Below are 19,007 nucleotides of genomic sequence, written 5' to 3'. Positions count from 1 at the left end.
TATTTTTTAGTCCCCCACTTTTGGTGGAAAATGTATTTTATTGACATATCTATACGTACCTAAACAGTCACATTATTTAACACTGACAATCTGTGCTACAAAAAACATATTAAGTATAGGTATAGAAATTTAAGATAAAATATTACATTTTTGATGGAAGTAACAGATTATTAAACAAGAATGAAAGTTAATACAAGAAATACCTTACAGAAGACTGGGGGAAGACTGGCAGAAAATAATCTGACATACATATAACAGGGCAAAAACAAAGTCAGGAATCTGAACCAAAACAAGTAAAGCTGCACTACCAGAAAGTCTGTGATAGCACTGTAATTTATTTTACTAATCATATGAATATGAACAGAAGAAAAAATAAAAGAATAAAGGTGGTGGGATAAATTCTGGAAAGAAAAAAGTGGAGGAAAAAAGACAAAGAATGATGGGAATAGGGTGCCTGGGTGGCTCAGTTGGTTGGGCGGCTGCCTTCGGCTCAGGTCATGATCCTGGAGTCCTGGGATCCAGTCCCGCGTCGGGCTCCCTGCTCAGCGGGGAGTCTGCTTCTCCCTCTGACCCTCCCCCCTCTCATGTGCTCTCTCTCTCTCTCTCAAATAAATAAATAAATAAATAAAAGAATGATGGGAATAGTGCATTTGAGCTCTCCACTACCGAGGACTTCTTACTACCCACAGGCATGTCTAACACTCTATGTGACCTATAAGTGAGAAAATCCACATAAGCCTGAAGATGGGTTTTATTTTACTAGCTATTAATAAAAAGCTGAAGAGCAGCTCAATGTCATTCTTCCACATTTTAGGGAAAAAAGGAGGGTAGAGTAGGAAACTTTCTCCCTTGATATTATAAAAATTTTTGATACTCTTAACATCCAGTACCTTTTACTGGATGGCACACTGAAGCACAGGTCAAGAAACCCATCGATCTTTAAACATTTAGGGCTGAGGCACATGGGTGGCTCAGTCGGTTGAGCATCCAACTCTTGGTTTCAGCTCAGGTGATTATCTCAGGGTCCTGGGATTGAGTCCCGCGTGGGGCTCCCTGCTCCACGGGGAGCCTGCTTCTCCCTCTCCCTCTGCCACTCCCTTGTGCTCTCTCTCAAATAAATAAATAAAATCTTAAAAAAAGTCTTTCAAAAACTCATTTAAAAATTTAACCACCACCACACCACAACTATCTTATCTCATCCTATCAATTAACTATCACCCAGATAACTAATCTACCATGCCAGAAGGCATAAAATAAATATGCAACATAAAATGTTGGGTAAAATCAGTCATCTGGAAACTACTGATTCAAATTATTTTTATGCCTTACTGCAACAAATCAAATGACATACCTGCTTTTTCAGTGCAAATACTAACACTTTCAGGCTTTCTGCCCTATGCCTGTTACCTGGAGTATCTTTCCCGGGGAATGACAAAGAAACAGCACTTTTGCTCCTGGCTATTGATGCTTTTGTAGGGACAAGCAGGCGAGTGATTAAATCATTCTCCCGAAGACTGGTATACGGGTGACGAGCTAAATGAGGAGAACAAACAAAAAAGATTCAAGTTGAGGTCTCACAAATAAATGCAAAGCAAGAAAGAGCAATGTGAACTGCTGCAAATGAGAACTTTCCCAGCCTAAAAGTAGAAGCTACGAAAGCAACATATATATAATGGGACTGGACACTGCCACTGGATCAGACTGCCTTGCTAGGGCAGAGAGCACCTGAAGTAAGGGTCAAAGGCCCTGGCATACACAATAACCCCAGTGAAGAAATCTAGGTAACATATCTAACGAAGCCCTATCCAATGTATAGTCTCTACGGAGGAATTCACGTATGGAGAGAGAAGTGGTATGTGACAAAACAACTTTGGCGTGGATTCCTACAGATATGCCACTCACAGTCAAAGTGGTCAAGTTCATTACCAAAAGCTCCAAGGGACTGACTGAATTCTTTTGTTAAAAGTGCATCTTGTAGGGCGCCTGGGTGGCTCAGTTGGTTAAGCGACTGCCTTCGGCTCAGGTCATGATCCTGGAGTCCCTGGATCGAGTCCCGCATCGGGCTCCCTGCTCGGCGGGGAGCCTGCTTCTCCCTCTGACCCTCCCCCGTCTCATGTGCTCTCTCTCTCTCATTCTCTCTGTCTCAAATAAATAAATAAAATCTTTAAAAAAAAAAAAAAAAAGTGCATCTTGTAAATACCTTGCTCCAAAAGTTTTTATGTTCCTAACGATCCCTGTGACAATGGCATTTGTTATAATAGGATCTGACCTGAATCAACAAACTGGAGAGTATTCTGTAAGTGAATGGTTTGGTATAAAACAAAAAGCAACAGTCCTGTTTGGCAGAGAAAAGTTGTGGGGGGGATGGTGTTAGAAAGAAACTACTTTAAATAAAGAAGTACTTCAGGGGCACCTGGGTGGCTCAGTCAGTTAAGCATCTGCCTTCGGCTCAGGTCATGATCTGAGTCCTGGGATCGAGCCCCGTGTCGGGCTAACTGATCAGCAGGGCGTCTGCTTCTCCCTCTCCCTCTGCCCCTCCACCCCTGCTCATGTGCGCTCTCTCAAATAAACAAACAAAATCTTTAAAAAAAAAAAAAAAAGTACTTCAGTAATAAGTATGAAATTTTGTGTATAATAATCAGCAGTGAAAACATGCACAAAGGTTAGATGTGGGTAATGCTATGAAGCAACACAGCAAAGCTTTGAAGTTCAAATTATGGTCAATAACTTAAGACCTTCTAAACACTAACTGATGAAATGTTTGAAGAGAATCAAGTCCTCCAGCACAAATCTTTATCTATATACCAACACTCTGTGATCTAGTCCCTCTGCTTCATTACAGACTTCTTGCTCAGATGACAGCAGAATTATAAATTCATTTAAGGACAGACTCTTGGCTTCAGCCAAATAAGTATGGCATCAAAGGACATTTTTTAGCTAAAGAAGGGATATTCTGGCTTCGAATTTTAGGAACGACTTCTCAAGCAACCAAATGTTGCCTTTTTTTGAGAGAGAGAAAGACAGAAAACGCGGGGAGTAGGGAGGTGCAGGGAGAGAAAATCTTAAGCAAGCTCCAAGCTCAGCATGGAGCCCAACTCGGGACTCTCTCTCCCAACCCTGAGATCATGACCTGAGCCGAAATCGGAGTCGGAACTCAACTGACTGAGCTACACAGGCACCCCAATAGATCTCTTTTAAACCACTATTTAAGACTGGTACTTAGAAATAACTAACCAGTTGGTTTTTCTTCTACTTGTACAGGTTCTCCAGGTGTCTGCAGTTTGTTAGATCTTCTATTCAAGGATGAGCTTCTCTTCTTCTCTATTTTTCCTGGAGATCAAAGGCAAAGGAATATTATTTTTTTACAAATTATTTAAATATATTACTTCAGGAGTGAGTCACTCCTCTTTTCAAACATTTTTTATCTTCTCTACTCTTGATTGTAAAAATTTAAATTTCAAATCTTATGTAGAGATTCTGCATCCCCAAACTTAAAACTAGTTTACTCTTTATCTGGAAAATAAAATTAATTAGGAAAAAAACAGTTAAAAATTAAGAGGACAATGTCTAATACTACCTGACAAGATCAACATTCCCAAATTGGGAATATACAACTTTTAATTTTGGACACAATCCATGACATCTATTACTAAAGTAATGTGTACTTTAGTTATAACGGTGATTATTTTAAACAAAAATGATCCTTAACTTTTGGCACAGGTGGCATAATGTTAGCAAACTAATGAAAAACCCAGTTTGTGTAGACACTTTGCCACTTCACTTGAAATATTCTGGCTCAGGATACTGAGGAGTGTCTACTTAAAGAGTAACTTCTCTTTTGGGAACCTATAAATTAAATTGGGGACCTATACATATTGACAACATAGCATCATTTGAAAATTCCTGAATTGATAATGTGATTAAACAGCATGAACCAGAGGTATAATCAATTCAATCATGTGATTAAATCACACATCCTTTATTTTCATACTGCAAGTAATGTCAAGATAGTGTGAACAGTTATTATGAGTCAGCAACGAGCAGAAGAAAAATAGACAATTTGAATGAGCCAAGCTTTAAAACAGGGCTACTTAAAATATTACAGGTTATTAGATTATGAACTTCCTTTGAGTGTGAAATGTTCATCTCTCTGGATCAAACAGGTTTCATTTCAATTTGCAGAGATTTTACAAAGGTAAGCCACCACCAATACGGATTTTCTTTTCCCTGACATCATTAATTACAACATTCACTGTTTCAGAGTGTCCAATATACTGTACCTGTAAGTTATTTCACAAAGTATCTTCCACACATACCTTCTCGTATTAAAAACTAGTAAAAAAATCATTTAAAAAGTTACTTGGAATTGCTCTTTCAGTGTAACTTAACTAATTATCCTAAAAGTAATCACCTGTTCCTCCTCTTTACAAGTCTCATTAATACAGCATGAGACCTATTAATAAAAGCATACTAGCATTTGCTCATTATATTAAAAACGTCATACACGTCTGTGGAAGAAATATTTGCTAACTCCTCAAAGCAATTAGATAGTGAAACAGAGTGAATGCTTGTGAAACAAATAATATATATCAAAATGAATGTATATACATATATAAAATGAAAGTATATAAATACAACATTACAATGAATGCTATCTAATTTTTCTAAAGGATTGAACTGGTGAATAATAAATTAATTTCATTATATGACAAGGAAGGTGCTAGAGAAAACCTTCCCACATTAACCTACAAATGAACCCAGGCTACACATAAGTGCTCTGGGAAAGCCTATCGAGGGTTAGGGTGATAAGTGGATCAACTTTTGCTAGACCATTAAAAGAAAAATGTGATAACCCCAGATGGGGGGCTCCCTGCTCAGTGGGGAGTCTGCTTCTCCCTCTCCCTTTGCCCCTCCCCCCACTTGTGCCCTATCACCCTCTCGCTTGCTCTCAAATAAATAAAATCTTTAAAGAAATATTTTTAAATTCAAATCGTAATTATGTCCTTTTGTTTTCAATTCATAAGGCACTAAAGTGGGAATGATGTGGAATATGTTTGCCGTGTCTTCCTCCTGCCAAGATCACTTCTGTTTTTGCCTCTGGAAAGGATTTTTTTTTAATTCATTGATGGGTATGGTTGCCTAATCCATTTCAATTATCAGTGGGAAGCACCATGCACAACAAGCCAGAAATGGTCACTGACAGTCAGGTGAAGGATTTTTTTTTAAAAAAGAACACTAATTAAAAGGGCAAACACCAGAAGCAAAAGGTTATCTGAGGTAGTCATAGTAGATAATCTCTTTGTCTTTTCAAGAACACCACATTAGCGGGGCGCCTGGTTGGCTCAGTCGTTAAGCGCCTGCCTTCGGCTCAGGTCATGATCCCAGGGTCCTGGGATCGAGCCCCACATCGGGCTCCCTGCTCGGCGGGGGGCCTGCTTCTCCCTCTCCCACTCCCCCTGCTTGTGTTCCTTCTGTGTGTGTGTCTCTGTCAAATAAATAAAATCTTAAAAAAAAAAAACAAAAAAACACCACCACATTAGCACTACGAAGAGTTGTAAAGTAGAGGTTAGCAATGCTTTGCTCATTAAACATGGGTACCACTTTATTTGCTTTGGAGGAAAACACAGGCTTATTATTGAAATGTGCAATTTCAACATCATGATCCATCTATCAAATGACCAAAATATAAACCATAAGCATGACAGAGTAAAGAGCACTGAATTTCTTGAGGTCTTAACTCTAAAGCCAGGAAGGTAATTACACTTGCCTGTCACCTCTACAAGGTTGTCATGAATAAACAAGTATGACACATGTGAAGCAGATCAACCTGTCCACTGCTGTACATATGCTAACGTTTCCCTTAAATGAGGTGATATTCGTGAAACTTAATGGAAACTGAATGACCAGTCTAGCTACTCTCTAGGAAAAAGGATTTCATTTACTGGTTAGGTACACTATGAATCACTTTTTTAAGAAGTTATTGTGCCAGGTAATGGCAATGTCTTTTGGTCAAAATATGTTTCAGTTTGGGCTACCTGAACTCAACAAACCCCTCTGATGATTCATATGCAAATTATGAAACAAGGATTAATACTGATGAAAATACAAAATAGTAATGATCATCTCTATCTACTATAAAACAAGGTGGTGCTCTTCTGAAATACATCTAAATGTTCCACAATCTAAAGGATAAGTGGTACTGTGAAAAGATATAAAGAATTTATTTCATTGGCTTAAAATTCAGCAGAATACATGAAATAACTACTTACTCTTTGCAACAGAATTTTGAAGACCTGCAGATGACACAGACGTTTGTTTGTGTAAACCAGAAGTCTCTTGTTCAAGTTTTTCAGTCGATACAGAACGTGTATTAGCTGAGAAAAGATGTAATATTTACTGTACTCATACTTAAAGCATCCTTAGCTGAAACAAAGTATGTTCATGATGTAATTCTATGGAGTATGTGCATTAATTAGGTGCACAATGTTCACTGTCATTCCTTACAAATAATATAAATTTGGGTTTTATGATACTGTAGAATTCTGTCCATTTATAGGAAAATTTAGAGTACCCTCAATAGTAAATGGGGCAGACTTATTTTTAAAATATGCACTGGATAAAGCTGCATAAAGCTTAATCATTTTTACAGAGATTACAAATTTAAATGGTAAGATTTTGGATATACTGGATAAAATGATAATAAAATTTCTTCTGCAGTTTCACATGACATAAATTTAAACATAAATTTACTGTGCACACCACACACATGGCAGCATTTTCACTTAAGATACAAAGCTCAAAACCTTGTTGTAAATGCAACCTTGCAGCAATAGCCAATATCTAAATATGAACATGAATGAACTTAAACAGTGGTTATTAATTACCAGTTTTGGTTTCTGGGTTCATGGATGTAGAGCCTTCCCATGACCATCTTTTTTGACGATGATCAACACGATTGCTCCGTTCTGATGTCCGATAGAGAATAGCTTTAAATTTCTCCTATTTAAAATAAATGCCAACAAATTTTTACACATTCATTATAGTGGTTAGTATAATTTAGATCTGTGGATTAGAAAACCAACCCATTACCAAATTTTTGTATCAAGCAAAATTGGGGGGGGGGGCATCAGGTAATAGTTAAAAATGAAGACCAAAAAAAATAAATAATTGAAGACCATATTTCTGGTATCAATCAATGTCAATGCTTCTCTTAAATAACAGGTTTTAATCCTGTGGATATGAATTGAGGAACAGACTGTGCTTCCCTCTGCTTATATCATTAGGAAATTAATTAATTCATTCATTCATTAATTTATCTGACAGAGAGAGAGAATGCACACAAGCAAGGGGAGTGGCAGGCAGAGGGAGAAGGAGAAGCAGGGAGCCCGATGCGAGCCTCAATCCCAGGACCCTGGGATCACGACCAGAGCCAAGCAGATGCTTAACCAACAGAGCCACCCAGGTGCCCCTGTGGTATGTTTTTTAAAATACACCTTAAGGGGCGCCTGGGTGGTGCAGTCACTTAAGCGTCCAACTCTTGATCTTGCATCAGGTCATGATCTCAGGATCATGGGATGGAGCCCCACACTGGGCTCTGCGCTCTACATGGAGTCTGTTTGGGATTCTGTCTCCCTCTCTCTCTGCCCCTCCCCCTGCTCACTCTCTAAATAAATAAAATCTTTAAAAAATAAAATAAAATACACCTCAAATTCTTTGTAGAATCAGGCAGGGAAAAAAATCAACTAACACACACATAAGTGAAATCTATGCCAGAATCATCTATAATACCCATGTTTGTAACATCTTAAATTCTAGTGATAATAAAGTTTAAAAGAAAGATAATCGATGTGTCTGTCTTGACCTCAACTTTATTTTTTTTAAGTTTTCTTTATTTAAGTCATGTCTGCACCCAACGTGGGACTCCAACTCAGAAGATCAAGAGTGTCAAGCTGGCTCTTCTGACTGAGCCAGCCAGGTGCCCCTTGACCTCAACTTTAATTGCAAGGGCTCAGGATAATAGCTATTCAACTGTAAACACCACACTGTGGCAAAACAACCCCACTGCCAGAAAGAGGCATGCCTGGTTTTCCTTTCTGATATTTCAAGTCCTTGTGCTGTAACAGACCGTGGACTATACTCAGGTAAGCAAATCAACTGCAGGGCCAGGAGGCTTTCTATTCTTCCCTGACAAGGACCGTTTCATAGCAACATCATCCTTACAATGCCCCCACCATTTCTCTGAGGGAAAAGATAAACATACTAGGAAAATGGAGAGTCATCCATATTCTCTGAGGAGAAAAGCAACTGCAATTCTTAAGGTAAAATGTATCTAATGGCAATATTTTACAATTATATTTTTTAACAGAAAATAAGTTGCTCAAATTACTGAAAACCCAGAAAGTATAATAAAGACTGAAAACAGTGATTCGTCTTGTGTTATTGAAACATTTCTGATTCCTAAGAACCCTATGCCCCTGCTTCCAAATGCACTGGCCCTCTGTGCTCTCAGGTTCCTCTAGCATCTGTGGTTCCTACAGGTCTCCTGTCCACACTCCCCCCTCCTCGGCACCACCCCTGCTCTAAGGAATCATTCTCTCTCTATGTGCAGGCTGGTCACAGTGTCCCATGGACCCTTCCTGCTCTGTCGGGGACCACCCTCCCTCCACCACACTAGTTTTGTGAGGCTGATTCTCTTTTGCCCCTTTTCTCCTTGTCCCTCTGCCTCTTTTCTCCCACCACACCTCTGGCTCCCTCCTCCTCTGCAGTGCCGTTTTATCACATTTTCTCTGGGATCTCTCTCAGGTTCCTCTTTCGCTAAGATTGTCTTTTTTTCTCTCGGTCCCTGGGAGTCTCTCTCCTCCAGGGACACTGTGCAGTGTTCTGTTTTACATTCTTTCAGTCTCTTAGTTCAAATCTCTCTATCTGTGGCCTTCATTCTCTTCACCACGGAAGTAAATTAAGGAGCTCTTTCACAGAGGAAGATGGCAAGTGATAGAAATTCTGAACGAAAATACTGGAATATGAAAAAACAGCATAAACCACCATAGAAAAAGGTACAGAAAGAGAGAGAAGGGATAGTGGACCATGGGTGGGGAAGAAATGGCATGGGAACAGTCCTAGAATAAGGAAGAGCCACAGATGGGGCAGGGGCTGGGGGTGAGGTGTGTTGAGAGCAACTGTGTGCACAAGGAGAAAGAGTGAGCCCCGCAGAGAAGAAGCCTCATGGGGACAAATGAAACCAAAAAGAAAGGACAGAAAAAGAAAATTTAAAATTAGAGCAACAGGGGCACCTGGGTGGCTCAGCCAGTTTTAAGTGTCTGACTCTTGGTTTCAGCTTAGGTCATGACCTCATGGATCCTGAGATCCAGCCCTGTACTGGGCTCCACGCTTGGCAGGGAATCTGCTTGGAGAGTCTCTCCCTCTGCCCCTCCCCCAACTCGTGCTGCTTGCTCTCTTGCGCACGCTCTCTCTCAAATAAGTGAATCTTAAAAAAAAAAAAAATAAGAGCAACAGAAGAAAAGAAGGAGAGATAAAAACACACATACTGAGAGAATAGGCAGAAAGCCCAAAGATGGGGGGGTGGAGAGAGAGAGAGAAAAAACCTAAGACAAAGAGGAAGGAAAAATAAGGCGCCTCAGGCTGAAAAAGGTCACAGTCAGCCGGAGTACCAGAAGACAGACTAAGACTTAGGGACCCTTGAGAATCACTGGAATAAAGCAAAAGAGAGAATGCCAGGAAGAAAGAGAATGGTGTCCCAGAGACCATGGCAGATTCACAAGGAGCCAAGGATCCTCAGAGTAAAGTAGTGGAATGACCTACAGGAGAAAACTCTGGTGTCAGAGAGCGTCAGAACAAGACAGCCTTTAAATGCCCAAGTACGGACACTAAAAGACAAACTGACGGAAGAGGAACAGAAGGGGAAAGAGAGGGCATCATGAAGGCAGTGACTCATACCAACAGAGTGCCAGACACCAAGAGTCCAGGAAGGTAAAGAGAGACGCAGGGCCCCAGCACGGCAGGGAGGAAGAGCGCGCGGGGCAGAAAGGCAGGGGAAGCCAGATGGGAGAGCAAGCACCGTCATCTGACTGGCCCGCGCTCAAGTCCGAGGAGACCCTGTGAGAAGTAAGATGGGGGCCTATCGACGGGTCTGTGAACACGAGAGCGCTGGTACAGAGCTCAGAGCAAACCCTGGGCCTCGACACCAGTGGGCCACATCCCGGAGGGTGGAAGGGCTCTCTTCCCGGGCCTGTGAGGCTCCTCTTTACCTCAGCTAGCAGGTCGACACTCAGGGATCTGAGAGGACAGGGACAAGAGGCTCTACTGCTGAAGGGAAGAAGAGAGAACTGGGGCTGGGTCCTTTGGCGGGAAGGCGGGGGGGCAGGAAAGGCAGTGAAAGGCTAAGAAAAAAGTATTCCAGTGCCAGGCTACACCGTGTGGCATCTGACTAACAGGCTAGGAAACATGTACTGTACCCTTTCTTCCTGTAATTTTTGTTTCCTTTTTTCTTCTGCAGATATTCTCCGCTGCTCATCCTTTTCTTTTTGTTCTTTCAGTTTTCGTTGCTTCTCTTCCAACTGTTTTTCATACTGGATCCTGGACTTTCTTTCTTTTTCAAGCAGTTGTGTTTCCTTATTAGCTGAAATATTCCAAATACATTTTCGAGGTGTAAGAGTCAAGAAAATATTTAAGTTTTCCACAATCCACAAAGTTAATATATCGCCTTCTCTTTCTTAAAAATAACATGACCTACGCTAATAACAAACTATTACATTATATAAGTGAACGAGAATGGCCACTAAAGAAGCATTTGCACTGGGTGTTCATTTAACTCCAGAGAACAGAGATGGCTTAGATGACCCTCATATCCTGTCCAAACGAAAATTCCAAATTAAAAACAAGTATTTTTTCATGTGATATTTCTGCTGATTTGAGCTGAAGTTAAACCCCACCAGATTAACATGCTAAATACATTAAAATGAGAATTAAAAAGAAAACACATGGCCAGAATGTTCTTTTTCTCCTTCTACTAGGAAACTTCTTTCAAAGGCCTCAGCTATGCAGACCGTATTTAAGCATGCCAGTTTTACATTCACGGAGTTCGACACCACACTTGGAACAGCATGATGTTTTCCTGTGTCAGATTTCCCCTCACTAAAGCCTGGAGAGCATCTATGCAGTTCTAAAATACTCTCCTTAAGAGCTCCAGGAAGAAATAACTCCTCACCAAAACAAAGACAAATGATATCCATTTGAATAAAGCTGAGCACAAGTTTTGTCAAGGGATTTCAAAGGCCAGAGAAAAATGGGTAGTAGTTGAGAAAAGCATTCTCTTGAGGTGTAAAAAGATTATTCTTTTAGATCCTAATTTACACTTGAGAAGCCTATGTTAGGATTATTAGCAACTTCATTTTCCTTTTGAGAATCATTTTTATTGAAACCCCATTCTGCTTGTTTCTACAAATGTTGAAATGTTCAGACCTTAGTGTTCAGAAAATTAGAGATAACAGAAACTACTACTTCAAAAATTAATCAAATATTTTTCATAGGCCTTCTTTATCTGCCTTAGTATAATTATTGAATCCAATATAATACATCCTAGAAAAAATGTAATCTATGATATAAACGGATCAGGAAAAGTAGATAAAATCACTTTGAAAATACGTAACCTTGACAGAAAACTTATTCATTCCGATTTTTTAAAAAAGTCTAAAATATACCTTCTTGCTGTCTGGTCCTCTCTTCTCTACGTTCTTTTGCCAGCTTCTGCTTCACAACACTCTTAAGCACGGATCCATCGATTACTAAAAACAAAAAAGGAAATATAGTAAGGCATTAATAGATCCGATTTTAATGACATGACACTCTGACATCTATCAAAAAACATTCTAGAAATTACACCTGGTTTAAAAGCTGATCTTATATTTGCAGACTGAGATGGAAGGGGGCAGAAACCACTCTGACTCCGTCTTTCTTCAGCAATGGCGTGCGCAGCAGCAACTAGAATACAGGGAGATAAAGGGAAGGGACTAGATACTATGAATACAAACAGCTAATACAAGGGGAGACAAAGCTCCAGCAATCATCCTTGATGATAGAGGATAGCATCTCTCATCTAGAAGACAAAATCATGACAGATTAATCCAGGTCAACAACAAAGCCTTATTGAGTTCCTGTGATGTTCAACAACAGTTGAAGAAAAAATCAAAGCTGTTTCTTGTGGATGTGCCAGCCTATCTGTGGACTTAAAGAGAGTTGTTAGTGGGAGTGGCAGCACAAGCTTGTGGATGAGTAGGAGCTAATGATTAATAGCTTTCAAAAATGCCTCAGACAAGACATTACACCAAGTACTAGAAAAACTGAACCGGGACAGAATTGGAAAAACTGTTTTACCATAAACTGAGAATTTAGAAAAGACTTGGTGCTTACGGATCTGAATTTGGAAGCAGAAGTGTCAACAGTGAGATCCTCAGAGATTGGGCCCAATATTAAAAAGTACATTTATAAATTACCTAGATGTGGGGTTTTCTTCACCTACGTTGCTTTAAAGATATGAGCAATGCCTGCCTTTCCCCACCCCCAGTCTCTGGGATGGAGGCCCAGGCATTTCCAGTTGCTAAAAGCTCTATTCTAATGCAGGGAAAGTGGAGAAGCACTCAAGGAATTTCCATTGAGAGAGTATTATTCTAGGTAGAAAAATGTCAGGCAAACAAAGATAAATTTACACATGCCTTGTAAAACAGGCCCAAAAGTGGTAAATAACTTCAATAAAGGTGAAATACAAGATGAGGGGAGCACAATTTGAGGGAGAGTAAGAAAAACAAATGCCAGGATGATACACACACCAATTATTATAGGGGATTCCTGAGCCCTTTAATTCCATTTATGGCTGTATCCAAAATGCCCCACAATGCTGGGCATCTTCAGGAAGATCTGGAGATTAACACTGAAAACTCTCCTCTACCTTTGTGAAAGCACAGGAAATATGCCCCTGTGATACTGCACACAATTCTGTTTTCTATATATCAGGAAAAAATATAACAGTTGAAGATGGGCAGTTAAAATAATTAAAGGAACAGAGTAGCTGTCATTGTCCTTAAAGAATGAAAGGACTCTGAGATGTTCCTTGCCACTGAGGAAAGATATCTGGGAGTCATTTTACAGTCATTTTACCTTGAAAGTGACATCATAATTGCTGCCATAGGGACCACTATTTCCAAAGGGAAAAAGGAATTTTTTTTTTTACCCCAGAGACCTAACAACTCAGATAATCCATGATTTAGCTAAATTTGAAGATTAGACTCTTCTCAGCTTACTTCAACTACCAGCAATTTTGTGGACCACAGATTATCCTCTGAATTTGCATACTAGTATGTTAGGAACAATTCTTAAACATAGTCTATAAATTAATTAAACCCTCCTACACTCTCTCCCACTTGTGACATCTCTATGTGAGCACAGAAAAAACAACAGTTGGTTTTGCACATTCCGTTTTCCTGCTTAGAAATCCCAAAGAAAGTTCCTATTTTGGCACAAATTACCTGACCATAAGGACAATTTCTCTCGAAAGGTACAATTTTACCATATTTAAAGATCTTATTAAACAGCAGTAACCTCAGAATTAGCTGTGGTAGGAATAATGAACTAAATAATTTAAAGGTTAATGTGGTAATAATATCAAGTCTGATTTTTATTTATTTATTTTTTTTTTTTTTTTTTAAAGATTTTATTTATTTATTTGAGAGAGAGCGAGTACATGAGAAGGGGGAGGGTCAGAGGGAGAAGCAGACTCCCCGCCGAGCAGGGAGCCCGATGCGGGACTCGATCCAGGGACTCCAGGATCATGACCTGAGCCGAAGGCAGTCGCTTAACCAACTGAGCCACCCAGGCGCCCTCAAGTCTGATTTTTAGAACTTCATAGAACTTCATATCCAAATTCCCACTGGCAAGAAATATATTCACCAAAAGGACAGGCTCTAGAAGTTATTTAAAATGTCCAGGCAATGAGAGAAAGGCTTTATGTCTGAACTTTGAACAGAGTATTTTATTCAACTCCGTTGAATGAAGGAATTCACTTACCATTCATTTTAAAGCTACAGTAAGGTACAGTTTAAGTATACTACAGTTATTTCTGTAGTTCCTATACTAATTCTGAATCCCAAATTAAAGTTAAAAGTTACCTTTTGCAGGGCGCCTGGGTGGCTCAGGTCATGATCTCAGGGTCCTGGGATGGAGCCCAGCATCCATTCTCCATCCCGCTCCCTGCTCAGCGGGGAGTCTGCTTCTCCCCCTCCCTCTGCCTCTGTACCCCCCCAGTCATGTTCTCTCTCTCTCTCTCAAATAAATAAAATCTTAAAGAAAAAAGTTACCTTTTGCCTGGAAGTTAAGAAAATGCATAGAGTTTATTACTAAAACGGAAATATGAACCTTAATCTATATTTATGGTACTTTCCTAAAAATTGCTATAACAAATAATGTATATCACCTCACCATTTACGAAATTCTTTTCATTTGTATGACTTCATTAAATTCTAACAATCCTATATTTTTTATAGATAAGAAAAACTGAAGCTAAACATTACTTTCCCAGATCACACAGGTAGTAACTGGTGAAGCCAGACCTTGATTCAATTGTAGATTAAGAAAAAACTTTACTTCTTATCAAGGACCAGACTGTACAAAACCCACATTAACCTTTATACGACTTAGTTCTTTATTCCCACCTCTGCTACTTCTAAAGTTACTTCTGTTTAAAACATCACAAAGAAGGAATTAAGATCTAAATGTTGACTCAACAATAAGTAAATGAAATATAGGTGTTTTGGTTTAAAACAGACTTTGAAAATACAGCAATGCAAATATTTTAAAATAAAGCACTATATGCTGTGACTAAGAAAGGCCTAAATTTAGAAAAAAACATGTGAAAGACAATGCAAGTAAACCATTCTCCTCCTAGGAGGGGAAAATTAATTAAAAACTCAATCATCCTGGATATCTAGCCCAATAAAAGCCTCAGAATGAAATGAACCAAAAATAGGCACCATTAAAGATGCCAAAGTTAAAGAATGCTTTACATTTAATAGATTTTTTAAAAAGAGGTCATTGAAATTTTGAGGCTTCTTTTGGAGATAAAGCATTTTAGCTCATTAGCAACTTCAATATACTGGAAATTTCTGCTTCTCTCTGCCACACACAACCCCCCCCCAATACACACTGGATCTGTGTCACCAGGGCAAGTTAAACACAACAAAGGAAGAACACTTTTCCGTGGCAACTAGTTCAAGTACGGTAATAATCTTCCTAAAGCTGCACAATCACTTCAAAATGCTTAATCCCATGAGATGCCAATGATAAATACTCATCCCAATATTTATTCAGCAATTCTGTTGTCTGCCACAGCTGTTGCTCTTGATATCACTCAGAATTCAACATAACATCTGTAGCCCCACTTCACCATGACCTTTCTTCCCCAAGATCCTTTCTTCTGTACTCATTAGAAATATTAGATCACATAAACTAGTATTTTTATTAGGTAGCAAAGGGCGTAGATCGCAAAAAATGACTGAAAGGTTTGTTTTTTTTTTTTTTAATAGAATGGCTATGATTGTGGCAGAGAACCACTACACTATGAAACTAATTGTTACAGATTAACAGATTTAGTGCTACTCACTGTTATTCGGAAAACAGAATAAGCAGCTGCAATAGCCACAAACTCCTATCATGGGCTCCTGCTGGATATAGTGCACTGGGGGGGTCTAGCAGTAGACTGTTCCAGCAGCTCAATACCTGACCCCTCTTCCCACAGCTGCTGCCTCTGTCCTAGATCCACTCTCATTCAAAGCTGAGCAGTTGAGAGTGGCATAGTCCCGGCAGATCCATTCCACCCATACCAAGGATCTCTCCTCATGGCATTAGGACAGTCATTAGGCAAGGAAGAGGGTGGGAAAATATTAAAAAAAAAAAAAAAAAAAAAGGAAATCAAAGATATCTGCAATTAGGGGCACACAAAAATAAGGCAGATTCAAGTAGTTTTGTCTAAAACAGCAACAAAGTCATAGGGCTGAGATTTCCTAAAGATCCCTAGATCCAATCCAAAGATAGCATGTCTTGGGGCACCTGGCTGGCTCAGTCAGAAGAGCATGAGACTCTTAATCTCCGGGTCCTGTGTTTGAGCCCCATAGTGGGTAGAGAGATCACTAAAAAATAAATTTAAGACAAAACAAAAAACTCCTCAAAGACAGCATGTCTTAAAGTAAATTACAGACAGTTTCCTACCATTCAGAGCTATCTACAGTGGAATGGCTACTTGGAAAACTGTTAAGCTATTCGAATACACATTCAAGTTGTAGAAGCTGCCCAGGATTTTATAGCTAGGACTCTGGGTGCTGGACTTGAGAACCTTAAGGTTTCTCCAGCTCTAAAATTCTATAATGATCTGACTCAATCTTAGTAGCTTTTTCTGTATTTGTTTAAAGTATTCCGAGTAACTTACCCTAAACTTAGAAATTACTTGTGAATTTAGAAAAACAAAAAAGGTAACAAGTCAGTGGCAAAGTTTCTTATGCTCATCAGGTTGAAACATTCACATAAATTATCTTAAAACAATCATATATAAAAATATAAAACACATGTTTTGTTAAAAGAAGTGTATTTTGGGACACCTGGGTGGCTCAGTCAGTTAAGTGTCTGCCTTCCGCTCAGGTCATGATCTCAGGGTCCTGGGAACGAGCCCCACATCAGGCTCCCTGCTCAGCGGGGAGTCACTTCTCCCACTCCCTCTGCTCAGCACCCACCCCCCTCCCCCCCATGCTCCCACCCTCCCCCTTTCAAGTAAATAAAAATTTCTAAAAAGTGTATTTCTTCAGTATGCTACAATCTTAGCACAGTGCTATGCACAGAAAACATAATTCAATGAATGTACATAATTCTTGCACCTGAGAAGTTATTTGTTCAGGGACAATGTTTTAACTCTTGGAGCCAGGCTCCCAGCAGGAAATAAAATTGACCAGATTAACAGAGTCAGGGCTACTCACGGTTATTTGGATAACAGAATAAAAAGCAACTGTCACAGAGGCATTTCATTTGCCACAAAGTGGCAAAACATTTCAATGACTCCTTGTCCCCTTCAGGAAAATGCTGAGACCATGAGGGCAAATCTAGTTAAAGCTGGTACTCTGTGAAAAGTCTAACATATAGCATGTGATGTTTTCAATTCCTAATAGGAAATGGGCAGCAAGGAGTCAATTAGGGTTCTGGGTTAAGCCCTTTTTGCATGACTAAGTTTTTGGCTTGAAATACTGTGAATCCAATCAACGGTCTCATACAAGATTTTAAAATACTTCACAACATTCAATACCCAAAAATGCTTGGGAGGCGGGTTATCCAGAATGTTGGTTACTTTAAATCACTGAAATAAACCAACGGCAGAGAGCCTTAGGTGTCAACAATAAAACAATCCGAATTTACTGCAAACTCTGATTCTCAAGGTAAAGAGGAAAGTGTATCTGCTTCTGATACGTTGGGAAGTTGATTCGAAGTAATCTGAAGTGACACAAAGCCTCCCCGTTCGCAGCCAATTTTTCAACTGCAAATGAAAAAATCCCTAAGGATTTCAATAAAATCACTTAAGATCGTCTTATTCTCAAGTTCACAGTAATAGGAAACTAGCCTGAGAACAGCAAGTAATCTCCCAAAAGCGAGAAATACCATTTCCCTCAGCTAGCGGAGCAGTCTCCTGGGCTAAGCAATGCGCTGCCAAATTTTATAAAATTAACGATTTTAGGGGGGAAAACATTTTGGCGTTGGGACCAGTTTAGAAGAAAGCACACTGAAGTGCTGCTTCCCGTTCACTGAAGCCTAGGGTCTGCAAGATGTCCCACGGAAGGTGACATCTTGGCGAAGTCATGTGCTACAGGCAGGCAAATCAGGAGCAGCGGAGAGGCAAGTTTCCTCCAACTTTCAAAGCAACAGCCCCCCAGGGCTCCGTCCTCACCCGACGCTGACCGGGAGGGTGCGGCAGATTAAGCCCTTGGGAGAGGCAAGGACTGCGACCGTGGGAGAGGATGCGAGCGCGCGCGCCCCGCGCAGAGGGAAAACTCCCGGCTCTCGGAGCCTGCAAGGGCTGCCCCGGCGCGCGGGCTCTGGGCGGGCGCCCGCACATCCCGGGCTGTGGCGCGTCCGTTCGGCGGCTGCGCGGGCGTCCACCGCCCCCCAACGGCAGGCGGAGCTCGGGACCGTCCGCGGGGTCCGGGGTCCCAGGCCCTTCCACCACCCCCCCACCCCCCCCGCGCCCACAGCGCCCGTTAGTTCCCTCGCGCCCCGCCCGCGGGGTTCCGCCGGTGGCGGCGGCCGCTGGGCAGTTGGCGGGGACTTCGGCCGTCGGTGGTGCCGGCCGGCCGTTCCCCCCACCCCCGTCCCACAACGGTTCTCTCTCCCGTCCAGGGGAACTCCGGGGCGGGTGAGGAGAGGACCGGACGGCGCGAGGCCACCCCGGAGTAAAGTTTTCTGGCGCCCTCCGCGCCGCTCCAACGGTCCCCGGGGCCGCCAGAAGCCCGCCTCCCGCGCGGGCCCGAGTTCCCCCGGGAGCCGCCAGGCCGCTCACCCATCCGTTCGCGCATCCCCCTTAGGGATGTGCTGCCGCCGGCGCCGGCACGCTCCGCCATCTTCCGAGCAGCCGCGTCTGCAACCGCTGGTGGCGCTGGAGGCCCAGTGCGCAGGCTCCGGCGCGGCCGTCTGGCCGGCTTTGGCCGCGGCGCCGAGGGGCGGGGCGGGGCGGGGCGGGGCCCGCAGAGCCGCCGCGCCCGCCTGGGACCAGCAAACTCTGCCGTGCTGCTCCCTGCGCACCACGTCCTGACCTGCTGGGTAGGGACCTCCTGGTCTAAAGAAACCCTCTCGTACGTTCCATGCTCTCCTCGCAACCCTGTGCGGGGAGCCAGCCAATCATCAGCCGGCTTGGCCCTCCAACATTCCTTTTTTCCTTTCATCCCGTCTGCATAGCAACGCAGTTAACA

The 19,007-nt window shown here is 41.5% G+C and overlaps 1 protein-coding gene across 12 annotated transcripts in view; it reads right to left on the bottom strand.

Annotated features, from left to right (window-relative positions):
* Window positions 1-18,754, bottom strand: part of MAP7D3 (MAP7 domain containing 3) — a 34,079-nt gene extending 15,325 nt beyond the window's left edge. For 7 of the 12 annotated variants that reach the window (XM_078064640.1, XM_078064636.1, XM_078064639.1 and 4 more), the window contains exons 1-8: window positions 18,599-18,742; window positions 11,899-11,997; window positions 11,718-11,801; window positions 10,473-10,636; window positions 6,885-6,999; window positions 6,270-6,374; window positions 3,235-3,330; window positions 1,408-1,533 (exon numbers count right to left, since the gene is read on the bottom strand). In XM_078064640.1, coding sequence (XP_077920766.1) covers window positions 1,408-1,533; window positions 3,235-3,330; window positions 6,270-6,374; window positions 6,885-6,999; window positions 10,473-10,636; window positions 11,718-11,801; window positions 11,899-11,997; window positions 18,599-18,659 — 850 coding nt within the window. In that variant the 5' untranslated portion in view covers window positions 18,660-18,742. Of the gene's footprint in view, window positions 1-1,407; window positions 1,534-3,234; window positions 3,331-6,269; window positions 6,375-6,884; window positions 7,000-10,472; window positions 10,637-11,717; window positions 11,802-11,898; window positions 11,998-18,598 lie in introns of all 12 variants that reach the window. The other 5 variants (XM_078064644.1, XM_078064643.1, XM_078064645.1 and 2 more) reach the window with 3 other exon arrangements.
* Between the last annotated feature and the right edge of the window lie 253 nt (window positions 18,755-19,007).

Source organism: Halichoerus grypus, chromosome X, assembly GCF_964656455.1.
Source record: "Halichoerus grypus chromosome X, mHalGry1.hap1.1, whole genome shotgun sequence".
Lineage (NCBI taxonomy): Eukaryota > Metazoa > Chordata > Mammalia > Carnivora > Phocidae > Halichoerus > Halichoerus grypus.
The sequence above is the reverse complement of the archived record's forward strand: the minus strand, read 5'-3'. Positions and strand labels throughout refer to the sequence as shown.